At 41.3% G+C, this 26283-nt stretch overlaps 1 protein-coding gene across 6 annotated transcripts in view; it reads right to left on the minus strand.

Annotated features, from left to right (window-relative positions):
* KIAA0586 (KIAA0586 ortholog) overlaps positions 1 to 26283 on the minus strand; it is a 622715-nt gene that overhangs the window by 464021 nt on the left and 132411 nt on the right. For all 6 annotated transcript variants that reach the window (XR_014968769.1, XM_085626122.1, XM_085626120.1 and 3 more), the window contains exon 10: positions 8264 to 8420. Coding sequence is in view for 5 of the 6 variants with exons in the window: in XM_085626122.1 (XP_085482248.1) it covers positions 8264 to 8420 (157 nt within the window). In the remaining variant the exon portion in view is untranslated. The remainder of the gene's footprint in view (positions 1 to 8263; positions 8421 to 26283) is intronic.

The raw sequence follows: 26283 nt of genomic DNA on the forward strand, positions 1-26283 counted from the left end.
AACAGTAGTGTCTATTCCATTACATCGCTGGTTATTAACCAAACTAAGACTTAACCAGATTCACTTTCTGTTAAATGATTCGAAGGTATGGGCCAAGCCAGAGGACTTAGCGGCCTGCAAATGTGATGGTTTTTCTCTGCAGGACACTGCTCATTTTATGTTCTTCTGTCGTATATATGATCTGCCCAGGAAAAAGTATATTGTTCCATTGCTTAAGAACAAGGGGTTCGTGCAATTCAAGCCTGCCCTATTTTACTTAAAAAAGTTAGATTTACCACTAACTATGTTTAGTGTCGCTAACTTCTTGGTAGCTGCCTTTCGCCTTAAAAAACGTTCTGAAAATAGTTAACTTAACAGTTTTGACAACACCCGATGTAATTATCGAAATATTTCTGCATTTTTTTTAAAAAAAATTGTAAATATTTTAATTGCTCTATTTTAACAGTGACTGCAACCCGATGTAACTGTACCCCTTAATTATGTATTTTATGTCTACGTGCTTTTTATGATTCGTTATGAATCGAAATAAAGTTGTTTTGAACTTGAACTACTGTATTGTTTCAATGGAAAATCAATAAAATCTATTATTTTTTTTAAAAGGTACTCATTAGTAAATTAAATATGTCAATAGGGTGTAAGCCAATCAAACCATGTTTAGGCGAGTGAGCACAAGCACTTTAGCGCTGGTTAGCAGTGGTAAAGCGCACAGAGAGCTAACATTTATGATATTCTCACAATAAAACCATGTTTATTTTGTGCAAATACATGTAGGGAAAGTCAGGTTTCAATACTACACATTCTTTTTAAACCAAATTTCTACTACTTCTACATATCGCTGACATAACAATCCCATAAATAATTTTGGTACAATACATACAAAATAATGGAATAAAAGAAAATACAATATCCCAGCTCAAAGTTAAACATACACAGGAAACATTATAAATGCCTACTAAAAATAAATTGAATCAAAAAAGCAGAGTATACTATGTACCACCTGGCAACTAAAACACACAATACATGAGTCACTTAGCACTTCACATCACAATTTACCATCAATGTGAACCGAAAAGTTAATGACCTTCCCAGACTAATCAAATATTTAAAACCATTACTGCTTAAGTGTTGGACACACTAACACATACATAGCCAAATTCAAAATGCTGACATAAATCGTGCATGCCCTCGCCCACTGATATGCTAGTGTTTACTTAGTTATTCTATTTAGGGTATAATATAATATCCACATATTGCATATGCAGGTACATGTCTACTGGGAATCTACTCATCAAACTCTACAACATGTTCCCATTTAGAAATATCATCTTCTTTTTCATCGTACAACTGGAAGCATTGCAAGCAAATCAAACTTGGGTTCAATTTCTAGAATACATTTTGCAGTTTCATCTCTCTCCTTGATCCAATTCAGTTGTAAAGGTTGTAACAAAATTGAGCATATGGAAAAATGTAACTAACATAATCTATGATGACCCAGATTCATTCTACATTATGCAAAACGGCATGATATCACCCATAACTAACAGATCACACTCCTGCCACATCAGGGTAAGCTATTTAAGACTGGCTGCAATTGCAGTTTATCCCACATCTCAGATAAGGCAATTATAGGAATTTAAAATAATTACAAATTCCCTTAAAGTATTACCCATTTCAATGAGTACTATAAACTAAATCATTTAAAAGAAGTCTTGTGCGGTTTGCAGATCCTCTTCAGGGGAAACAGGGCAGACAATGGCTACGGGGCCCTCACCCTGGTCGCTGAACTTGGATGCCACTGGTGTCAAGGGTTTGACCTATTACAGCTGTGAAAATTGAGCCAAGTAGATCAATTCCACACTTGACTCTCAGGGTAGCGAGAGCAAGCAGTCAAAGGTCTTTCAGGGAGGAGGAGGAAAGGAGGAAAGTTGGGGAGAAGCTCAGAACTCAACAATCAAATAACAGACATGATAAAGGTATTGTCCTGCGCAGTGCTTTATTTCCACTACAAAACAGAATAGGACAATTCAGTGGTGGTCAGTTGAAGGTAGTAAATCCAACTAAAAAGCCTAGTTAAGCAACCAACCTGCTATGGTGCCCTCTGCCATTCTATGAGTGGTTTTCAAGTCTGTAGATCTTCTACTCTCATATAGTCATAGGCAAAGGTTAGGCACGGAAGCAGTTCACTAGGTATGTACTCATTCTGAGTTGTTCACTGTTCAAGTCAATAGATCGTACCTAAATTAAAGGGATCGCTAAGGCAACAGTCTTTGTTCCCACTGCTGAACATAATCTGCGCATCTAGTTCAGACTTTTGTGTGAGACCCCATTACCTGCTCACACGGTTACAGTCAGTCATCTCGTACAGACTCTTATGACTGGCACTCCCAACAGCATCTCCACTGGCATGGGGCTTCAGCTGAGGTTTCACTTGAAACAAGAGCTGCAGCATAGGGGCAGCATCGCAGGCACGCTCAGTGGGTCCCCTAGGCCGAGATCCAAAGGGGGCTCATTGCAGGCAGAACCAACCTCCAGGCTAGGTCGACAACTGGGTTGTGTTGCTTCAGGCAGTTGCAGCCTCTGGGCTAGGATTCGCTTCTGTTTCAGTGGTGCCTGCGGCTCCTCTGCAGGATTTATTTGGGGGTTGACAGCAGCATCAAGCTGTTGGGCATCGCAGGGGTGCGGCACAGCAGAGAATAACTTTTTGGCTTCATTTGTGCTTGCTGACCCCTGCATGGGCCACGATGAGAGACCCTTCATGAAATGTATGAGCTATGGATTTGCTCACAAGGACAAAAGGCACATTCTGGATTTTCCCCACACCAGGAACATAGCTGGCTTTTCCTCATGAATAGTATCTGCTAATGCAGGCCAGAGACTTTCTTTCCCTCTCTGAACAGTCCGGTATGCTTCTAGGTGCTAGGCAGACCTTAAGCTTCTCTAGGAGAAAATGCAGACTTCGGTTTATATTCGCTAACCTCTGGGAGACAGAGTGTCATGCAGACACCAGTCCTGGATACACAGCACTGCTTTCAGTACTCTACAGAGCAATCCCTTCCTTGGTCATTAAGAATAAGAACTGAAACAAATTGGGATGGTTTGGATACCACTTTTATAAACATTTTATAGACAAGGAATGTGGATCCGCTATCCAAGGTTCCAGAACTGGTGTGGGTTGGATTCCTTTCACATATGTTTTTTCAGGCTGCTCCTTAAACAGTCATTGTGCAAGCTGAAGGCGCTTGGAGCAGGTAGCAATGGTGATAGCTCCAGGAAGAAGAATCCAAAACAAGGGTATAATGTGTGATATCTCTGCACCAGGCTGTCACTGTCCTTCATGAAGCATCAATCAGGTGCAGACAAAACTGCAGGGACAGGATAGAAATGTTATCACCTTTAACAAAAACTGCAGTTCCAATCCTCATCATGACCATCTACCAAATGGCAGTGGTTAGGAAGCCCTTTGCTAATCAGGTAACTCATTTATTTTTAAGGGGAGCCAAATATCTATCCTCCCTCACTTCCGCGTTTGGAACACTACTCTCCAGCTACAAGAATGCAGACTGTACACTTCCACTATTTGGGAAAGCTGTCCTTATCCTCCATCTTGTGCCATGCTAACCCAGGGGTATCCAAAATGGATCCCACTGGCCCCAGTACTCAGACACATACCGCACCCACACGCACAGACAGCCCTACTATCATACATGTGCTACTACAAACCTACATCACACACATACACACACTCAGCACACACATGGAATGTAAACGCAAGGTTCTTGGGTACCCATAACAGCAAAACTTTACATGAGAGGGCTCATTAGACCAAACTCTCTAAGACGCAGAGGAAAAAGCCTTTTCACAGTAAATATTTAAAAAACGCAGTATGTTGCCAACACTGCTCTATGTTATGCACCAGGGTAAGGACAGTACTTTAATTGCCCACTATGAGGGCATGCTTGCTGTGCTCCAACAGGGTTTGTACCTAACATTACCAGTGACAGGTCTAGGTCTCTGTATGCACACTTGATTAGCATGAAGCCAGGGCAAAAGTAAAAGTCAGGATACCAGTTTCAAAAACAGTCCAGCACTCCGGGCAGTAGTACATGCCTGATTAACATGAAGGGGACGATCACTCCCCAAAAGGGTTGCCATACATTGCTATTAAACCCAAACTCACAGAGGCTTAAAAACAAACTAACTGCATTTTATGGTACGTTTGGTAATACTACAATAATACTACTCACATATTAAAAAAAAAATTATTCACTAACCTCTGTCTGGATGTCTCCACCTCGCCTATGTTTTCAGTGCAAAAATCTCTACCCGACTGCAGAGATCTGCACACATGTACATATATGTTTTATTAGTAAATGTGCGAAGGTACAGGGAGAAGCTGGAAAATGGGGAATATTTACTACAAAATGGAAGGGGTTAAGGAAGGAGTAAGGAGAGGTTTAGGGAAGGTTAAGGATGGGTACCAAACACAAAAGAGTAAGTCCATTGCTATTCACAAACTGCTCTTCTATAGTTACTGCAGCCAAAAAGGACCCAAAATAGTTGTGAATGTACTCCACCTCAGACCCGAAGTAAGCCCAGCACCACACACGGTCAACCACTGGTACTGCAACACAGCCACAAAGAAAATAATGGGAGGAAGCGACTTCATAAGAACCAATAGGAAATGATGTTAAAATAATTTATGTTGACGTTTTAAAATTATACATAAATTGGATTTAATTAAACAAAATTATATAGAAATTAAAAATGTTTTATTATAAAATATTTAAATAATAATTTAAATACAAAATAAATGTATACAAACTTATTAATTTGTAATGCATAAATATAAACATTTACTTTAGGACAGAATTTAGTCTAATAACTTTAAAAATAATTGTGAATTAATTTAAAATACGTAAATTATTGACATTTTCAAATCAAACCTTCGACAATAGTGCTGTATGTTTTGTTAATTTATTCTACATAGTAAAAAAATATATTAAATTAATTAACATTAAGAGTATAAGCATTTATACTTAAATTTTTTAATAAACATTACTTTTTCTGTACTATAAGGAGAGCTCCGCCCCTGTAGCGTACGATTAAATTTACAAATGAAGATTTACCCACATGTACATTTATCTTTGACCTTTAACCATTAAGGAAATAACAGAGTAATTATATGTTTTCATTATTTCTAACACTATTAACCTAAAAAAAAAAAAGAAAAAACACCTGTTAGAAAATAAATGCACCTACGCTACTCAAGACGGAAAAACCCTCTTGTTCAAGAATATAGTGAAACTATTTCGGATGGATATGGGCTGTGTTTCTTAGGCTAACAATCAGCTCCCTTATTATTAAACAACTGGAAGGTGAAAATAAGTTCAAAAACGCAATACTGAAACAAAATAATTAAAAACTATATACAGCAATCACATCTAATTGTTCATTTTGCTGTTGTTTTAACAAAAGGTTTCTTAGGTACAAATATAATTCTAAGTCAGGATTAATTTCCAGCGGTCCAGCTAAATCTTGGACCATTTAATAAAAATAATGTTTTAAAAGGGAATACCAAATGACAAAGCATTTTAAATATTGCTTTTAAAAAACAATCAATAAAACATGCAGACTGGTAGGCTGCTTCTTGTTGCAGGGTAACATTTAAGAAAAAGACAAGACTCCTCTTGGAAAGGCAAACACAACTATTTACTCTCATTGCAGGGAGAGTAGCTATTTCGTCACTGGTAAACAGCTGGTGTCAATTTGCTGCATCACAGGCAGCTATTTATATAACATGAACAATGCTTACTACAAAAGGTCAAATAATAAGTTACTTAGCAGTTACATAGTGGTTACAGAAAACATCTCATCACCTGTGTCCCTAACATTATGACTTCCCCCTGCAGATTATTTATTGTAATTTTAACAATGCTTGACAAACCACTAATTTACTTCTTGTGAATGCACGTGTATTTGTGTGAGTGTTGTATCACTCTTCTCAGAGTCAGTGTACCCTTGGATAATTCAATGTCCTGCTACTATTCTTCAATCGTGTTTCTGATTTCTGGGACAACAGAATATGTGCCTGTGTACTAAGACCATAAATTCCTTCAAGCTTACAAATATGGGTTTTCCTTTAACTAAGACCTTGCAGGTCCTGCACTCTAGTTTCTAGTGAACTCTTCACCTCTCTTGCATCAGCACAGGATTTTGAGTCTGCACTGCTCTTTCACCATATATAATTTTATATGGTTTTCTACTGATGTCTGCTGTAGTGTAATTTCTTCATATTTCATTTGCTCTCCAACATACTTTAAGGCTTCCAGTTTGCAACCTCACAGTTCCCGACTCCAGGAACAGCCTTCATTTCAATTTGAAGTGAGAAAACATCAAGATTTTATATGCAGAATGTGCTGGGTGATTTGGTTGTCACTGATGAAAATTAATTTGATGAATAACTACAATTATAGGCAAGTAAATGTTTACTTCTCTTTTACGAGAACATTTTCATATACTACCCCCTAGAACAGAACACATGCAGTAAACCTACAAGTTAAGAAGTATTTGGATGCAGGGAAGAAAAACACTTAAGGGGCCAGAATCTTGAGACCAGTTTACCCATTGGGAATTTGTTTTAACATCCAAATCAAAGAAATAATGTTTGCTGAAAGTTGCACAACATCTCAGCAATGGAAATGCTACCATGAAAAAACACAGGTAAAAACAGAAGCAGATTTAATTGGAAATCTGATACTAGTTTCATAAAAAAGGAAAAATGAGTGAGCAACACTATTCTATACTGAGGGAAAAATCATATAACTTTTCTCTTGAAAAAGCCTGTATTCATTCACCCTCTAAGATTGTGATACAGCTATAAAGAAAAAATACAACATTTCCGGGAAGTCAATTTTTCCTGAGATATATGCATCAGTGTAAAACAGTAGCCATATTGATTTTATTAAACTATATTCTTCATATGCTCCCCTCTTATGACTTATAAGCAATACTTTTTAGATTGCTTTAGTTCTATCTAAAACTGTGTTTTAAGGAAATGGAAAAGCACAATTTTCCCCACAATTAAAGTTCGGCTTTTAGCTAAGCCAATCTTTACCCAATATCAAACAAATTATATTTTCTCATAAAAATCAAAAGTAGATAAATGAATACACGTGGGGTATACTTAACGAGCTGTATGAAAAATTATAGCGATTCTGCTACAGTGGCTTTTAGTTTTTTTTTTTTTTCCCTTTCCCTTTTCGCTCTCTTTTTTTCTGGGTGTCATTCAGAATGTAGTATTCTGACAAATTTCGGAATTGACAGGGAAAGAAGGCCTGAAAAAACCTCAAACCTGCTTAATAATAATTTGGTCTTATTTGTAGCTAAAAGACGTGCTGCCCTATCAAAGAAGCTAACCTGGGCCGCAGGAGTCAAGGGATGGATGTCAGAAATAAAATGATAAAGAGAAGCAAACTTTGAGATTGTAAGGGACCAGAGTAATGATTTAGTTGATGTTAGAAAAGCACAGCATTGTGATACGTTGCTGCTACTATTCCCAAGAACTCCCAGTCTATTCACAGTGTTAGCCCATACTCATTAAAGTTATCTATCAATGTAAAGAGGAGCCCTATGATGATTCATGCCACTTCTGGGTGGGTGAGGGATTCCGTTCTAAAAATAAAAACGTCCTTTTAGCTAAGGGTCGTAGTATGAGACTCCACTACTTATTTTCTCCCAAGCACTCTACCTCCACAGCAGTAATTTGAAAGGGTTGGTGTGCCTTCGACGTTCATTATCTCCTCCCTTCCCTTTCTAGTGGGATATTTATCGCGTTAAGGCCAGGTCTAGATTTCAGCGTGTATGATAAATTAGCATGGTAGGAGGGCCAACCAAAAAGGCAGCACATTAGATTCACAAGCAGGTGGGCACTCAGGACAAGAATACCAACGTGTATACCATGCAGGGAGCATTTATGTCCTAATATGGAAGAAGCGGATTCCTTTTAGTGATAGTAAGAAGTGGAGAGCCTACTCCCCCCATCCTGTTGCGGTTCCTCCAGAGTGGGCAATGCAGGCACTTTTTGTTGTGCATAGTCACCTTGCAAGTAGAGCAAGGCCTGGGTAGCTGGGGAGTGCAGGTACAGAGAGTGGTCTGCTGTGGGAGCCTTTAGGGGGAATGCAAGGAGGACAGAAGGTGTGGGCTGGTGCGGAGGGCAAGCCAAAGCCCCTGCAGCTAAATTGGTCAATACGGCATGTTTCCTCACCTGCAGCATGCTTTGCATCTCCTTCTTCAACTGGGTAATTTCTTGCAGCACATCATTAGCTTTCTGAACTGCTGAGCTCTCTGCATGTCCAGAATGCTTTATTCCATGAAAGGCTTGTCCAACAGCAGCTCTTGACTCACTTGGCAAAGTAACGGAACTGGGGAGAGAACAAAACAAAGATATCCTCTTTAAATCTAGTTCTCTCCAACTCACTGAATGAATCTAGGCAAACCTACAAACTATGTTATTGAGTCACGCACATTGGTTTCACACACAAATCCCATACACCAGTAACCACACCTCAGTTAAATACATTTTTCAGATACATGCAATTGAATAAAAATACTTGCTCTTTTCACATAGGACAGGGACCGATTTTAACAATATTGGGCCTACTAAACACAACCACCTTCTTCCCTCCAAGTTGCGAATGGTCAGGAGTGGTAGGAGAGGCTCAGTAGTAAGATTACCAATTGGTTCATTGGGATTAGGACCAGTCTTGTCAAGCATGGAAAGCTATCCATGTTTGAGCTTTGGCCAACAGGGCCTTAAGCTGGCTGCAAAGAGAAAAGCCCTCAGGTGGGGACAGGGTTGATCAATGTGATAGCTAGTCTCATCCAATCTGTTCTTCTGCTCCAGGAATATACCATAGTACTTCCCTTTGGGCTTTGAAGCCCTTCAAGCAGAATGAAAGTTGTTCCACTATTTTGCGTTATGAAGCTAGGCTTTGGAAGGATCTACCACCTTGTGTGATTTACTAACTACTTTAAAATGATGTCTGGCGATATGAGGCTACAAAAAAAGAAACTTCTCTGTTACTGTCTGTTTTCTCAACCATAGGAACACCTCCTGGAAAATCAAAGCCTTCACATAGCCAAACTGATTCTTCTCTTCTACTATATTACTGTGATAAAGACATAAAGGCTCCTACAGATATAGCACCTATAGATGATACACTGGAATTTGTAGCTTTTCTGCTTGAAGGATGAGTTTGAATCAAAACAAATTTGGGAAATTGGTTGCAGGAATTGTAATGCTTGAATAGCGAAACTAGATTTTGATGCTGATTTTTGGAAAATACAAAGTGAGATTTGGGGGGTTCCATATGATCTCTGGCCCATGGAGAAGAAAACGAGAGCTGGTAAAAATCTGATGGAACTTCTGAAGACTAGATGGTTTGGAGTCCTAATTGGGAGAACAAAGTTTTATTTGCCATCTAGTTACACTTTCCATAGTAGGGAGAAAATAGAGCTGAGATTTTGTTTATTTCATATAGCGGCCTGGCATATGGTCAATGGTTTAATAAATAGGCAGGTGTCCAGAAAGTGATCTTGAGCATCCTTAAGAAAGAAAGACAGACAGACCTGCCTAAGTAGGATTTGAAATTCAACAACAAAACAGACATAGGCATAAGTGCATTCTACTGTACATTTACCACCCACAGCTGTAACTCTTACTACCCACAGGTTTGGCGCACTTGTCCACATGAGTAACATGCTACAGCATGTAGGGTGTGTGGTTGGAGAGTATTGTCTTACTATTGAACACATGTGGAAGGTGTATTAATGTTGTGCATCACGCAAAACATTAATACACCTTCCACATATACATAGAAAGAAGAAGCAGCCGGGTCACAGAAGACTGCACCACCAGAATCAGTCACCTCCTTTCACAATCATAGCATCAGTGTCTTTTCCGACTGTTCATCCCTCACAATCCAAAAGTCTGTCCAATCAACCAAGAATGTCCCTGATGAAATGAGAAATGTTTGATGTAAAATGTGCAGTTGAGATCTGTTCCATTTTCTAGTTAATCTCCAAATGCCATAGTACCTGGCCTTGTTCATATTGATTAGCAAGGTGCATAGCTTTCTTCGTGGCCATGTGGAACAATACTTGATGCCACAATCTCTCCCTATGCATTAGACCGTAGGAGTAATTCTATTTATGCTTAAATTGAATTTTCCTTTTGGCAGAACCCATGAAACACCCGGCGGTTGATGGTAGTGGCACACCCAAATGTGCAGGCCACTGGTAATTAAAGTTTTGTCGTCGTCCGTCCGTTCCCCCCCCGTCCCGTTCTCCCCCCCCCCCCCCCCCCCCCCCCCACACACACACTCTTAGTTATATAAGGTTAGGCAGATATTTCCATTCCAAACAAGTGATTTGATAGCTATATTGGTATGTTGACAAAGGTTAAAATGTGTGGTCCGAATCATTTGGTAAGTAAGCACCATTTTGCCCAGTCTTGCAAGAGAAAGCCATGTTGATTTCTGGTTTCGAAATGGTGGGATGGGGTAACACTCAAAAGATATCTTGAGAACAAAAAGGTCCCTAGAGGACTAAGAATACTTACATTCCCAAATTTTGATGATCTTGACCCAGACCTCCTACAGGATTGGGAGGATAATCTACATAATTCGTCTTTTAATATGATGAAAATATTGATCACACACGCCGAAAGAAAATGTCTTAAACTTCAGGCTGAGATCAAAACATTAGAGGAAGAAATCAAACAACTCAATTTAACAGAAGCTACAGCAAAGAATTACGCCATTCTCAAGGAACAGATTAGCAGTCATCAAATGGCTGTCAAGAACAGGAAACTTAATAAAATCATGCGAGATGACCGGGACTATGATCTAGGTCGCATCTTCACATTTGCCCCAAAGTTTGATAATATACAAGTTCCCAAAGATAAACAAGCAGCGCCTTCTAATACTGGTAGTATATCTAGTATCAGCTTAAGTTCGGACGCTTCCTCTATTGAGGACGCAGGTAGGGCAGATGTTACGGAACCGAATGCCCCAGGAGCCTGTTCGTCTACTTTTTTAGAGGAGGTTCTTCGCTTTCGAATTGGGAACAAAAAACCAAGAGACAAACCAGGAGAGGGGGTAGGAGAAAAAACGGCAGGAAAGGATCGTGTTTTGACAAGATTTCAAAAAAATCAAATGAACAAACGGTAGAGTTAGATAATGGGGATAGTGGAATACATTCATTGGAAACTGCTAATGATAATGATATGTCACGTAACTTTGCCCTTACTTCCAAAGTTGATAATCTGGTCATCAATCTTTCTGACTACAATTTGAATGAACATGAATTCAATGTTTTGAATAAAGGTCTTGGATTTTGTCCCGTGTATGGGGGTTTGTTTACGGACTTGCATGTCGATCTATTCAAGTTTGTAAGGCTTGCCAAACTTAAATGTCATTTTTCCCTAAACAACTACGAACGGTCGACTGTGTCTGTACCTAATGTATGCACTGATGTAACTGTCTCACATGTTAAAAATGTAGCCACATTATTATCACTAGATTCAGACAATGATTCTTCCTATGAACATGTACTGGCTAGTTTGAACATTGCTCCAGATTACACATGTGATAGTGGTCTTCGTAATTCTAGTAAATTCATGCCTCAGGGTGCACATTTAAACTCGTTAGATGTGTTTTATGAGCAGGTCACTAAAGAATTATATAACTTGGAAGATAAACATGGTAGTAGCTATAAGAAACACTTACAAGACAATCTAACTCCATCAGAAAGAACTGCTATGCAGAATCTACGCAAGAACGACAACATTATAATACGTGAGGCTGATAAGGGAGGCAACGTAGTCATTATGAATAGGACCGATTACGAGGAGGAGGTTGAAAGACAGCTTAGTAATACTACACACTATACAAAGCTTACTCTTAACCCCTGTACTGCGGCTACTGTTAGGATCAATACGCAACTAACCCATTGGAAGGATTTGGGCCTCATATCAGATACAGAATACAGGTTTCTATCTATAAGTAACCCTAGATACCCTTGTATCTATTTGCTTCCTAAGGTGCACAAGAACATGCCATTTCCACCGGGACGACCAATTATCTCGGGCATTGGCTCCATGACAGAGGCACTGGCTCAGTTTGTGGATACTTTTTTACAGCCGTTAGTCATCAACTTGCCCTCATACATTAGAGACAGCACTGATCTTTTAAACAAACTTATAGATCTGGATTGGGATGACAACATGTGGTTTGCCACATTGGATGTGGAATCACTATACACGTGCATAAAACGAGAGTTTGGTGAATTAGCTGTGGACTCTTACCTTTCTTCTAGACATGCCAGTTTATTTGATCACAATTTGATGATTTTAGGAATGATAGATCTAATCCTTGATAATAACTTCTTCATGTTCAATACCACCTGGTATAAACAAGAGCAGGGTACTGCTATGGGTTCGAAATTTGCGCCATCATACGCGAACCTATTCATGGGGTGGGTGGAGCGGACTCATGCATGGTCTGTAGCGGCAACAGATTGGACCAAACATATCCAATTCTGGGGCCGCTACATTGATGATATTATTATTATTTGGACTGGCACAGGGCTCGAACTTAAGGAATATCACAACTTCCTTAATGATAACACTCTAAATGTCAGGTTCACTCTGGAAATGTCCCAAACGAGAATTCAGTTCTTAGATCTGGAATTGTATGTCAAAGGGAATACCATTCACAGCACCCTACATAGGAAAGAAACAGCGGTCAATAGCATTTTACATTTTACTAGTTCGCATCCCCCTTCAACAAAGAAAGCCATCCCATATGGGGAATTTTTGCGGATTCGCAGAAATTGTAGTGAAGATGGCAAGTTTGTTGAACAGTCTAGCAAAACTATAGACAGACTGAAAAGGAGAGGATATCATGCACAATTGCTAAAGACCGCTGTTAGTAAAGTGCCACAAGAAGAAGACTGACCACAATTCACAGAGATTGTCATTTATTACTACCTACTCAACTTTGAATCATGAGGTGTTCAAATCCTTGGGTAAACATTGGGCGCTTCTTAAGGGGACACCAGGAATTGGTAACATGCTCACTGAAAAACCATCTATGACATTTAGACGTAGCAGAACCATTAGAGATGTATTATGCCCCAGTTACACTCTACAGAGGGTCATCAAACCACAATTATGGTTGAGCAAGCCTATTGGTTTTTATGTATGCAGCACATGTAACATCTGCCATTTGGGATGCAACAAAACACTAACATTTAGCTATAACAGCAAGGCTAAACACAGGATTGTACATTTTATTAATTGTCTCACCACTTATGTTGTTTATGTCATTATTTGTGGTTGTGGTAAGGTTTATGTGGGCAGCACTACTAGACAACTTAAGATTCGAATTCAAGAACATCGAAGAGCTGTCTTAAATGGAGACCTTTCTTATGCCCTAGTCTCGCATGAATGTATAGTGGGTGTGGACCGGGCTCGGTTCCAATTCCATGGAATTGACACTGTTACAAATAACAGCAGGGGTGGAGATAGGGCTCTTAGGCTGAGGCAATTGGAGGCCAGATGGATTTGTACTCTGCGTTCGTCTATTGAGGGCCTGAATGCTGATAGGGAATTACATTACTTTCTTTAATTAATGCATGGCCTTAAATAATATAACGTCCGGTCTCCTTTTGCTGGTCCTATACACATACACGTTGATCTGTGTGTGACAATTACTCAAAGGTCCATGTGTGTTTTTCTGAATGTGATTAGCCTGTATTGTGTTCCTGTGCTAAGGATTGTTCCAAGTACACATGCATTGGACTCTGTTGCACCCAATGTTTTTGAGAATATTCTTTGGATATAAGTTGTTCCTGCTCTTAATCATTCTACTAAAATTTGAAAGTTAAATAGACCATTATTGACAATGTCGAAAATGTGACGTATTTGTTGATGTTCTCTGTGTCTCCTCTCATTTCACGTATACCTTATTAAGCCTGGTCACCCTAATTCTTCCTTTAGGTGGAGGGTAGCTCTTGCTCTGCTTCTGTTTTACAGTTTTCCTCACAACAAGACGCTTTTTTGTGCAGTTTTAAACAAAGTGAAGATAGGGGAATGTGTGTGGATGTGGTATTTTGCCACCTCAAGAGTATAGTGTAAATACTTACCCCTTTTTTATAACAATGTCTCTCTTTAAAGAGTCCTTTGATATTGGTTTTCGTTCGACACTCTTGTTTTTTAACCAATATCACATGCAACGTAATATATTGTAATAATTACAGGAAGACGCTTATTTTTTCCATCAAGAATTGGTGGGATTTACTATTATTTGGTATTACACCGTTTTTATGCACTCAATACTAGCTTAATTGCTTTTATTAATGAATCTATGTCTTTTATATGTTAGACGACTTTTGTGTGTCGTTTTAATAAAGTTTTGTGTAGTCGAAATTGTGCATCCCTTAGTTAATACGTAATATCGTGTACCCGCTACTTTAATGCTGACTGATAGGTGAGGGCTAATATTGGCATCATGAGCATGGCGTTAACCTGCAGCATGGTGTGTCTGTGATCTTGCCGTTCTAAAACTAATACTGAATTAGTGTTAGCCGATTAATGTTTGCTACGGGCGTGAAACCGGAAGTGTGGATTCATGAGCGATCTGGATTCCCGTTTTAGTTGTTTTTTCCTTTTTCAAACAGTTTGTCCCGGAAGCGCTATGGGCGTGAAACCGGAAGTATTGATTCATGATTGACTTGGATTCTCGTTCTAGTTGTTTTTTTCTTTCTCAAACAGTTTGTCCCGGAAGTGCTTTAGTGTAATTGCTTCCTGTTTGATGGTTTGGTGATGCTCGAGGTTTTAAAAGCCCTTGTGTGGCAAAGTACTTTCTTTACTACTTGTCAGTCTTGGTACGGGACGTGAAGTACGGAGACTGCGCCGGATAACCCATTTTGGACGTGGCTAATACCACTGTTCGGTGAGTTACAATGCAGGTTGCGCTTACTGAACTTAGGTTCCGACACCCTTTAGTTCCATTATGAACGGGGTGTCGAGTTGTGAATATTTTGTAGCCTTGAATGGTCGGTTCTTCACTGATGGGGTTTTTCGTGTGTATAGTATACACATTCCCCGTTATTGGTGAATAACGTTTGTGTGGCATGGATGCCAACACAGTAGACGGGTACCATCTATTGGTTTGTTGCTTGATGCTGTTTTTGACTTTATGTTTGTGTCACTTAATGTTTGTTCATTGGTGAATCAGTCACCTTAGTATGATAATGTTCGTTCTGAATATGCATGTGCCTGGTTTTTGATCAGTTTCAAACATGTTAGAAGTTTTTCTAGACTAGCGTCGCCGTTTGTGAAGCCCGACCTCAGTTGCGGGCAGTTTTTGTTCCTTTTTTCTTTCCTCTTTTGTTTTATGTTTCAACCGTATTTTCCGTGGTATTTAATGCGTTTGTGCGTAATTATGGGTTTAGGATATTCGATTAGAGTGCTTGATATACAATTAGGATGTTTTAACTGGATAAACATGAAGGGCGGAATGCATTATCTGCAGTTGCTAATTGTTTTCATGATTTATGAGAGTGCGACTATTGATTCGATACTCTTGTCTTACAGAATTAAGACCTCAGACAAAGATCGCTTACTCTTGGGTCTCTGAGGTCATTGTGTCTCATTGTCGCTATACATTGGGTATGTTTTTCTTGCCTATATTGGCTTTACAATTCGTTACTTTCTTGGCATTTTAGTATTAGTTACTCATTAAGGAAAGGCTTCTCTATCTAATACAGCTTGACGGATTTGACGTTTCTCTGTTTGCTGATCATCAAAGAAATATCCTACACTCTTAATAATTTTGGTAAGCTTCAATAAATAACGCATTGGTGATGTAGCCATGCTTATTTCAGGCTACAGGCATTCATTTGTCTCATTTTTCTTTTTCTTGGTGTATCCACGTTATCTTTGGAACTGCGTGGAACAGGGGTCACTTATGTTTTAAGTATTTTCTTTTCACGGGTGTGATACTTTTGTATATAGGGTCTCTTTCTCTTTTTTCTTACACATACACATTTTCTTGGAATGTGTTTTGTTTCCTTAACCACGTGGCTAAGATGGTGGTTCTTTCGCTTTTTCCTCTCAGCTTATCACTTACGGACATTTGACATTTTAGAATGATTGTCTGTCTTTGATTATTTTGTCTGTTTTTTAAGAACGTTTTTGTATTGTATGCCATTTCAGCCCTGAAGAAGCCCGTGTTTGGGCGAAACGCGTTGGCTGACTATTTTGTGCGAAGTGCAACAAGAACAATAAAAGACGGAAGATATAATACATCTCTTTTTTTGATCTGTTCTGTGTTGTATTTGAGCTATTTGTGCCACTATATTGCCTCTCATCCAATTTATTCACACCTTCCACATATGCGATAATCATACCTCAATGGTCATCACGACCATTGAGGTGTGTTTATCGCGTTTGGGTTGCAGCACTTGGCAGTATTTTGAGTGAAAGGAGTATGAGAAACAGATAAGTAATTTAAATTTTGTGATATGCTTGCAACATTAGTTGGCTCTATAGGTCCCTTTTGGTATTTGCAGTTAATAAGGGAGATTCCCACTTAGTTTCTTGTATTTTTTGCTGTATTATGGTTGGCCACTCTATGGTCTTATGAGGCTGGACAAGTATGTGGAGGAGGGAAGAGGGTGTTGAAGATCTGCATGGATGGTCTGTGTTACATTCCTCTTATGTGCTCATCATAGTAGGAGGATAAGTGAAGATCAGAGTATATAATTAGTGGGGCCGAAAGTGTAAGAAAGTGCTCTGTTGGCCATCACGGTTTGTTAGATCTTTTGACTTCATGCTTACTTCTTCATTTCTACAATCTAGACATGGAAGGAAATGCTTTTTTTGTCAACCTTCAACAATGTTAGGAGCATTATGTCCAACTTTTGAGGCCTCCACTTGAGTTTTATGCTTAGCTCCGGGGACCACTTCAAGAGGATTGGGTTAATTTCTGGGGGTTCCATTTGGAGGAATGTGTTTGAATCTTGAGGCTTCATATGGACCAATATGTTAATTTCTAAATCTAAATTTATAATCTTGAAGATCATAACCATCTCTTGTGGTTGCATCTGATGGAATAGTCTCCAGCCCTGGAGCCCTCACCTGCATCGAGATTTGCAGCCCTGCTGTGGAGCATGGTGTCCTGTTCCAGAGTCTCATCTCTAGTAATAAGTTTTTCAATGAAGGCCATTTCTGGGGAATTGTGATCTATTCTGGGGGTCTCATTTAGAGTATTATATCCAGCTCTGGAGGCCACATCTGGGATGAGACATGCAAGGAATTTGACTAGACTTGTATACTAGATTTGGAGACAACTTTACTAGCTATTCTGGGACCTGTTTCAGTTTTACCATTACAATTACTTGCTTACGTATTGAGCATACCTATTTATGTGGGTTGAAGAGCTAGGACTAACTGGGGGTCAGTGCCAGTGCGTGGTCAGTAACAGCTATGTGTTAAGTTCTAGAGGCCTCACCTCTGTTACTTGGCCAGCTTTGAAATCTTTATGTGTTTTGGTCGCCACATCTGGTGGACCATGTTTACTTCTTGTGGATATACTTGTTGAACTTTGGTTTAAGATGCAAAAAGCTAGCTATAAAGAATTATGCCTAGTTCAGTTGGTTGGAGGAATGACTTCTTGAGAACAGCATCTGAAGGATTTGTGTCAGCTCTAGAAGCCTCTCCTGGAGGCCTAATTTCAAAAATATAGATGCCGCTCCAGTCTGCATCGGGTCTGTTTTGCCAAGATCTGAAGGAGGCATCTAGAGGACTGGCTGCAGCTCTGTTCCAGTTAATGAAAAAAAAGTTGCAATTCTGTCAATAATAAACGTTATATTACCAGAATTAGATCTAATAAAGAAGCTGGAGGGATAGGTTATATCCAGGACATTATAGTATCAACGGTGCAGGTTGAAGTCACAGTAGCAGGTAACAAAAACATTTTAACTAAAGTAAGATTCATGTCACAGTTAAATCAAGATTGTAAAGTTATCTGTGGAGAGAATATTGGGGCCTAGACTAGAAACAGAAAGGGCCTAGACTAGAAACAGAAAGGTTGATTAAAGGGGAAGGGGGCTTACCTGATAGATGGCGGCGTCAAAGATGTGGAAATATGTTGCCTTGCATAAAATGTGTCAATATGAGTAATATATGGTCATAATATTAAAAAAGCATTCTATCGTGAAATGTGCTACGACTATTCACATCTTGTAAAACATGCTTACTCCTGACTATGTCATATGGAGAATGGCAATCTGTTTAAATTTCATTTATACCTTAAAAACAAAATATTGTAAAGTTGCAAAATTAGCCTTGTTAACGAAAAAGTCTCGTCCCGCATCTGAAAAATAGTTTACAGAAGCAAAAGGGATTATAAAGCTATGACTAAGAACTAGAAAAGAGTGATGAAAATACATTCATGGAATGGTCTAATGTGACTGTTACCACCTGTGAGAACTTAGGTTGTTGGTTGAAGGGGGGCTGACCCCTGTTCAAGCAATAGTCACAAACCCCATCAGGGTGAACCACGAAATTCACTAAATTGACCTGTGCTTAACCCTGGGAAGCTTGGTACAAAAGCAGTCGAGCTTAACGCAGAGGCAATGTGTGAAGTATTTATGCAGCACACAAACATAATAAAGTAAAAACACAAGAAAAATCCCACATCAATTTAGAAAAATAGGGTACATTTTAATAAATTATTTGACCCCAAAACAATCAAAATCCAATCAGTGGAACTGGAGTTATGAATTTTTAAGTTGTTGCAAAATCTAGCACCTAAAAGATCTAAGCGCCAACCACAAACATCTAGCCACGCAATATTGCATCAAGGTAAAAAAATATGGCCAACCACGATGGTTGGATACAAGACGTGCATTGGGCCCGATCGGTGCTTACCATTCGGACTTAAACAAAATTTGAAGAAAATGTTCTGAGAAGAAAAAGTACAGCGGGGCAAGGCTGCATGCAGTGACCAAGGAGGAGGCATCAGAGACTCGTTAGACAAAGTTGCATTGAAGATTTCTATGTTCAGACTTAGTCTCTTTTTTGGAAGTCGAAAATCTCCAGAAGGACAAGGCAGGAGGCAGTAGCTGACGAGAGTTCTAGGAGGCCGGACACCTCTTTTGCAAAGGACCGCTGAACAGGATTTGCTGCTGCAGAGAAGATCATAGCGGGAGCTACCACAAAGTCAGGCCGACCAGTGATGCAACTTGGGCAGATAGGCGAACAGATTGGTCCCTGTCTTCCATCGGGTCTCAGAGCGTTTTTAGCAACAACAAAAAATGAAGCACCAAGTTTTGGATTTTGGCTATCTGGACACATTTATCACCACAACCAAGGGTCCAGGACTGGAGGTGCACCACTTGGGGGTTGAAGACGTACTCAGGCGGGGTCCAAGTGCGGGTTCAAGATGGTGGAAGTCGGTTATGTCCCTGTGGTTCTGAAAAGGAGGCCAGCAAACTAGCCCCTGAAGTCACTCTGGAAGTCCTAGGTTCAGGTGATGAAACAGGGCTCAAGCAGCAGGGCAGCCCTCTGACGGTTTAAGACAAACTCTAGGCAGCGAAGCAGTCCTTCCAGGTGCAGCAAAACAGTCTTATGGAGTACACAGCAGTAAACAGCAGCAGGCAGTCCTCAAGGTCCTTCCACTGCTCCAGAAAGTAAATTGAAGAGTAGGTCTGAAGTTCCCCTTTTAATACATGGCGCTTTCTTTGAAGTAGAAGTTTCTACAGGATTCTCTTTGAAGTCCTAGAAGTTTCCCGACTCCCCTGCCCTGGCTCCAAGCTGACTGTATGAACAATGCAGTGGTGGCAAGTCCTTTGTGTGAAGGCAAGACACAGCCTATTCAGTTCCAAATGGGGCTGTGCCCAGCTTGCCCCCCAATACTGGCAGTTGATGGCCCATCCAGGCACACCTAATCCCTCTAATGAGTGACTGTCTGGGAGGAATAAACAAAGTCCAACTCCACCCAGTCATGTGATGTGGGACAGGATGCAGGCACCAAATCGCTTAGGGCAGGAAATTGCCAACTATATAAAAGCAGCATTTTTAAAATTGTAACTTAAAATCCGATTTTACCACTAAAGACTAATTTTAAATACAATTTCACAGAACCCAAACATGAAATGCTTAACTGTTCCCAATCAAAAGTTAAAACTGATTGAACGTAATAAGACAACCAAATGTTATCCTATAGGAGAGGTAGTCCTGACGCAAGTTAAAAACAAATTCAAGATGTTTTCCCTACCAGGGCATGTAAGACTTGTCCAACCTTTTAATTGCAATACACCCTGCTCTATGGGCTACCTATGGCCTAGCTTAGGGGTCACTTCTATGGAGTATAAGGCATGGCAAGAGGAGTTCTATTGCCAAGTGGGACTGGCAGTTTAAAACAGCATTCAGGTTGCAATTGTACACCTAGGACATGTTTTAAGGGGCTACTTAAGTGGATGGCACAATTAGGGCTGCAGGCCGACTAGTAACATTCAACGTACAGGTTCTGGAGATATGGCATAACAATTTACTAGCGACTTATAAGTAAATTAAATATGCTAATCAGGTTTTAGTCAATCTTACCATGTTTTAGGGAGAGACCAGAAGCAATTTAGCACTGAGTTGCAGTGGCAAAGTGCAGAGTTCTAAGGCCAACAAAAAAAATGTATTCAGCAAAAATTGGAGGGTGAAGGCAAAAAATTAGGGGGTGACCCTGCAGAGAGGGCCAAGTCCAACACTACCAATAACAACCAAAGTATTTTGGGGAGTTAACCTGTTAGGACAGGACTATCCTTTGAATGGTAAATGGGTGTTTTCTCCTGCCCAGAGTGCCTGCACGTGTAACTGGTATCTTGACTTTCCTTTTGCCTCTGTCATCAAGCTAATCCAGTGAATGCACATGGTCACACTATCCCTGACAATCTAAGGTCTGGGACTTGTCATGTGACCTTGAACACACCACACGCGTCCTCTTAGTGGGCAATGGAGCACTACCAATGCCCTGGAACCATCACATAAATCTGTGCTGGTAGGGAAGTGTTTTGAATCTATAGGGTGACCAGACCCTTTTCCTGTGTCAGTGAGACTGTGGTCTACTAACCCTATTCATGAAAAGTTCGACTGTAATGTGAAACCCTGAACCTTACACTGACATCTCATGTGCATGTCAAGTGCATGTCAAATGTGTTTCACATCTATGGTACAAGGATTCTGTGTGTTGTGCTAGTCTGAGTTCCAAAGGCAGTGGGATCTATCTTGGATGCCCTGGTTTAGGCTGCCACAAGCTGAAGGATGTAGACAGCTTCCCCCAGACTGTGGAAGTGAATTGCCTGCATTTCTGGGGATACAGGGCGGAGATGCACATACAGAAGTGAGGAGCATGCAAACAGGACTACATTTAGAAATACCAGAGAGTCATTATTAGCAATGGACTGCTGATTAGACCATCCTAAGCAGTGTTGTTTAGTAGATGGAAGGGGTGAAGGATGGGACTGCAGTTTTTGTTGTCAAGGTGATGAAGTTTCTAGCAGAGCCTGCCTTTTTGTCTGTCTCGGATTACAGCTTCAGAAATGCTGATGCCAGCAAGAGGCAGAAAATTCACATCATCGTGCCCCTGTTTTGGACATTGCTGATTGGAGCTAGCTCCATGACACCAGCTGTGAGTGCTATTACCTTGCATAAAAGCTGTATCTGGAAAGCAGTGTGGAAATGTCAAACGTTAACCAAACCAAATTGGCTCTGAAGTCCAAGACAGTGGAACAACATCCCTTCTGGAAAATATGTATAAAAGTGGTTCCAGTCCCAAATTTTCCTTGATCATGGATGGGAGTGCTTAAAAGAGTACTTGAAAAGCTGCTGTGCAGCAGGATTGGTGTCTGTTTGAAAGCCAGTCTCCCAGAGGTGAGGAAACATCAACCGAAATCAACACTTTCTGTTGGAGTAGCTTAGAAGTCTGCCTAAAAGCCTCAAAACCTGCTGGCCTGATGGCAGAGAAGGATTAGTTACTTAACTGTAATCCTTGTTCTCATCCAGGGGTATTCTCATCAAAGTCATAATCTATGAATAATCCCCGCCCATGTGCGGGATCCCGGAGCATATAGAAAATACATATATATATGCATATGTGAAAACATATACATGCAGCCTAAAATGTTTCAAACATGGCAAAAATGCTGAATTACATAGGTTTGCATTGTAGCACCCCTAACCCATAAGGAAAAAAGGAAGCACTAAACAATTGTCATACAATAATGCTTTGCCATAAAGCAAACTTGTAATTGCAGGCATTTGCCTGTAGGCTGCAGCAGAGTACTAAGAAACAAAGAAAACTGACACCTTGCCTTTCAGGCATTAGAGTAGGGGTACCCTGCCTTTAAGACCTGCAGGAGACCCCTTGCTCCCATGATGCACCACAGGTGGCAGTTAGGTCAGTTCTTTTTGACGGTGCATATGCACCTGTGTAGATCTGCAATCAATAAACAATAACTTGAAGAGAATGCTCGTCCGGGGAGGTGGGTGGGTCGCTTATGACTTTGATGAGTATACCCCTGGATGACAACTAGGATTACAGGTAAGTAACTAATCCTTCGGATATGAAGATTGCTGGGAATCCCAGTCACCTCCCTCGAAACAGGACCTTAAGAAGGCTTATTGGAGTTGGGTCAGTGCAAGAGAGCTGAACAATGTAAAGCAGGGGAAGTTGACAATAGCTTTCTTTGAGCACAAGCCCCTTTGCAAATTAGAACCCTATCTCGACTTCATTCAGACTCCACTTGACAGATCACTGTACGCACGCTTCCGATTAGGGACCCTTCCTCTCAATTCTGTTACTGCTAGTTGGAAGGGCCATATCCCTACACCTGTTGCTTGCCCGAGCTGCGTAGCACCTAAAGAGACCACTCCGCATTTTCTATTCGCCTGTCCTCATTACAGAAGAGCGAGAGCCAAGTGGCTGAGACCGATCTGTAGAATGCTGGGTAGTCGCAACTACCGCACTGTGCTACGCATTCTACAAACAGATACCTCGTCCCTCACTATTGTATGTGGAATGGCCAAGTATCTGGGCTGCGCTTGGCTTCTGCGGAAAAAAAAACTTGCTCTTCATTTGCACCAAATTGTTTAAGTGGTCTGTTTCTATTACCCGATACTTATCCACTCTTAATGAAATTCCGGTACCTAAGTCTCTTGTATTTTGCACATATTTGTCTTACCTGGTTATATAGTTTTTTATATAGTTTTTTATATATATTTATGACCGATCAATTCTTTTTATTCTTCATGTTTACTTGATCCTTTTATATTACTGTATGTTGTGCTTTTATGATATTTTTATCGAATAAAGCTTACCTACCTACCTACCTACTAATCCTTCTCATCCAGGGGATACTCATCAATAGTCATAATCTATGAATAGAGTAGCAAGCCCATACCCAAAGTCTCGCGGACAAGCAACAGAGCATATAGAACATGAAGTAACATCACATTCAAACAGCAGTTATGCAAACAAATTCCTCAAAGAGGCCTGCCCCACCTGGGCATCAGCCTGTGCATCTGAATCTAGGCAGTAATGGCATGTAAAGGTATGTATCGAGTGTCATGTAGCCACCTTGTAAATCTCAGATACAGGAATGTTGCGAAGGAGAGCTGTAGTAGAAGCTTTTCCTCTGGTAGAGTGTGCTCGTGGTCTGCCCTGCAGAACCTTGTTGGCTAGTGGGTATGACAAGGCTATACAGGAGACGATCCATCTAGAAATAGATCTTTTGGAAGCAGCCAGCCCGGTATTTGTTGAACCATAATTGACAAAGAGCCGGTCAGACTTCCTAAGGGGAAGGGTTTTATTAAGGTAAAACTTCAATACCCTCCGGAGGTCTAGAGAATGTAAAGCTCTCTCAAGGGGAGTGGTTGGCTGAGGAAAGAAAGTGGGCAATGTGATAATCTGATTGATGTGAAATCCGAGACCACCTTGGGCAGGAAACTCGGATGAGTCCGCAGCACTACTCTATTGGCGTGGAAAACAGTGTAAGGCTCCTTGCAGCACAGGGCCTGAATTTCATTTACTCTGCGGGCTGAAGTGATGGCTACTAAGAAAGCAGCCTTCCAGGTCAAATGCTGCAAAGATGCCTTATGAATAGGCTCGAAAGGAGCACCCATCAATTTGGTGAGGACAATGTTAAGCTCCCAGGGAGGCGAAGGGGACCTCACTGGTGGAAACACTTTCTTAAGCCCCTCTAGGAAATCTTTGACCACAGGCAGTTGAAAGAATGAGGTCTGGGTAGGAGACTTTCTATAAGCTGTGATAGCAGCTAAGTGGACCCTGATGGAGGGGTACTTCAGGCCTGACCTTGCCAAGTGCAGTAAGTATGGAAGAATCACTTGCTCTTGACCTAGAGTCGGATCAAGAGCGTTGTCCCTACACCAAAAGGTAAAATCTCTTCCACTTGAAAGCATAAGATTTTCTGGTGGAGGGCCTCTTTGCTTCTCTAAGAATGTCCATACAGTCAGCCGAAAGGTCTAGATGTCCGTATTGGATGACTTCAGGAGCCATGCAGTCAACCGGGGGGAGGGGAGGTTGGGATGAAACACTCTCCCCTCGTTCTTGGTCAGTAAGTCCGGGCGGCAGAGCAGCCTCTGGTGTGGAACAGTTGGAGGAGATCCGGGTACCACCACTGGCGTGGCCACTCCGGCGCTATCAGGATCGTTCTGGTGTTGGTCCTGTAGAACTTCTGTATGACCGCCGGGATTAGAGGGAGCGGAGGAAAAGCGTACAGCAATGTCTGCGACCAGCTGATCAAAAGTGCATTCCTCCGTGATCCCTGCTGGGGGAATCTGGACGCGAAGACGGGGCATTTTGTGTTTGCTGCGACTGCGAACAGATCGATGTCCAGCACTCCCCATTGCCGGAAGACCTCTTGAGCGACGTCTTCGTTGAGCACCCAGTCATGCGCTTCTATGAAGTCTCTGCTGAGGCCGTCTGCCTGCACGTTCAGGGTTCCTGGAAGGTGGATTGCGACGATTGAGAGACCTCTCGCCAGCATCCACTGCAAAATGGATTGGACTTCCAGAGACAGGACTCGTGACCTGGTGCCTCCTTGCTTGTTCAGATAGAACATAGTTACTGTGTTGTCTGTCTGAATCTGAATGTGGCTGGATTGAAGAGACGGATACAGGGATTTGAGCACCAGATGGACCGCCCGTAGCTCCAAGAAGTTGATGTGATAACTTCTTTCTGTCTCGGACCAGAGACCTTGTACCTGAAGCTGTCCCATATGAGCTCCCCAGCCTTGCATTGAGGCATCTGTGACCACGGTCTGTGTTGGAGGCGTCTGATGAAAAAGGACTCCTTGCAGCAGGTGAGAACGTTTCATCCACCATCTGATGGAGTCCCTGGCAGCTTGGTGGAGAGAGATACGATCTTCCCAGTGACCTGACCTCTAAGACCATTGATCTTCGAGTGCCTGCTGTAGAGGCCGCAATGTGAAGGCGTGCATTGGGCACAATGTAGATGCACGAGGCCATCGATCCCAGTAGTGAAGACACTTGCTTGGCTGTGGGAAGTGCAGTGTCGAGAAGAGTTTGGCACTTGAGAAGCATTGATGACAACCTCTCCTCCGAAGGACACACGCTTGCCTCTGCGGAGCCCAGGGAGGCGCCTAGCTAGTGTATCCGTTGAGTGGGGTTGAGGACCGGCTTCTTGTAGTTGACTTGCAACCCCAAGGAATGCAGCAGGTTGAGGCAGTATGAGAGATGGCTCTAGAGTAGCACAGGTGTGGAACTTTTCAGGAGCCAGTCGTCTAGGTATGGATAGACGAAGATCTTCCGCCTGCGGAGGAAGGCAGCCATCAACGCCATGCACTTGGAGAATGTCCGTGGGGCGGATTTGAGGCCAAACGGAAGCAATCGATACTGGTAGTGGTGACGAGAGACCTGAAACCTGAGAAATTTGCGATGTTTCACTGAGACAGGAATGTGGAAGTAGGCGTCCTGCAGGTCGATGGCACACATCCAGTCTCCCTGGTGAAGGTGCGGAAAGATTTGATGCAGGGCTAGCATTCAGAATTTTTCCTTTCTGATAAACCTGTTCAGCAGGCGCAGGTCGAGGATAGGTCTGTACTCTTTTGCTACTCCTCGCTTTTGGACTAGGAAGTAGCGGGAGTATACCCCCTGGTTTCTTTGGAGAGGTGGGACCTCCTCTA

The sequence above is a fragment of the Triturus cristatus genome, chromosome 9, assembly GCF_964204655.1.
Source record: "Triturus cristatus chromosome 9, aTriCri1.1, whole genome shotgun sequence".
Taxonomy (NCBI): domain Eukaryota; kingdom Metazoa; phylum Chordata; class Amphibia; order Caudata; family Salamandridae; genus Triturus; species Triturus cristatus.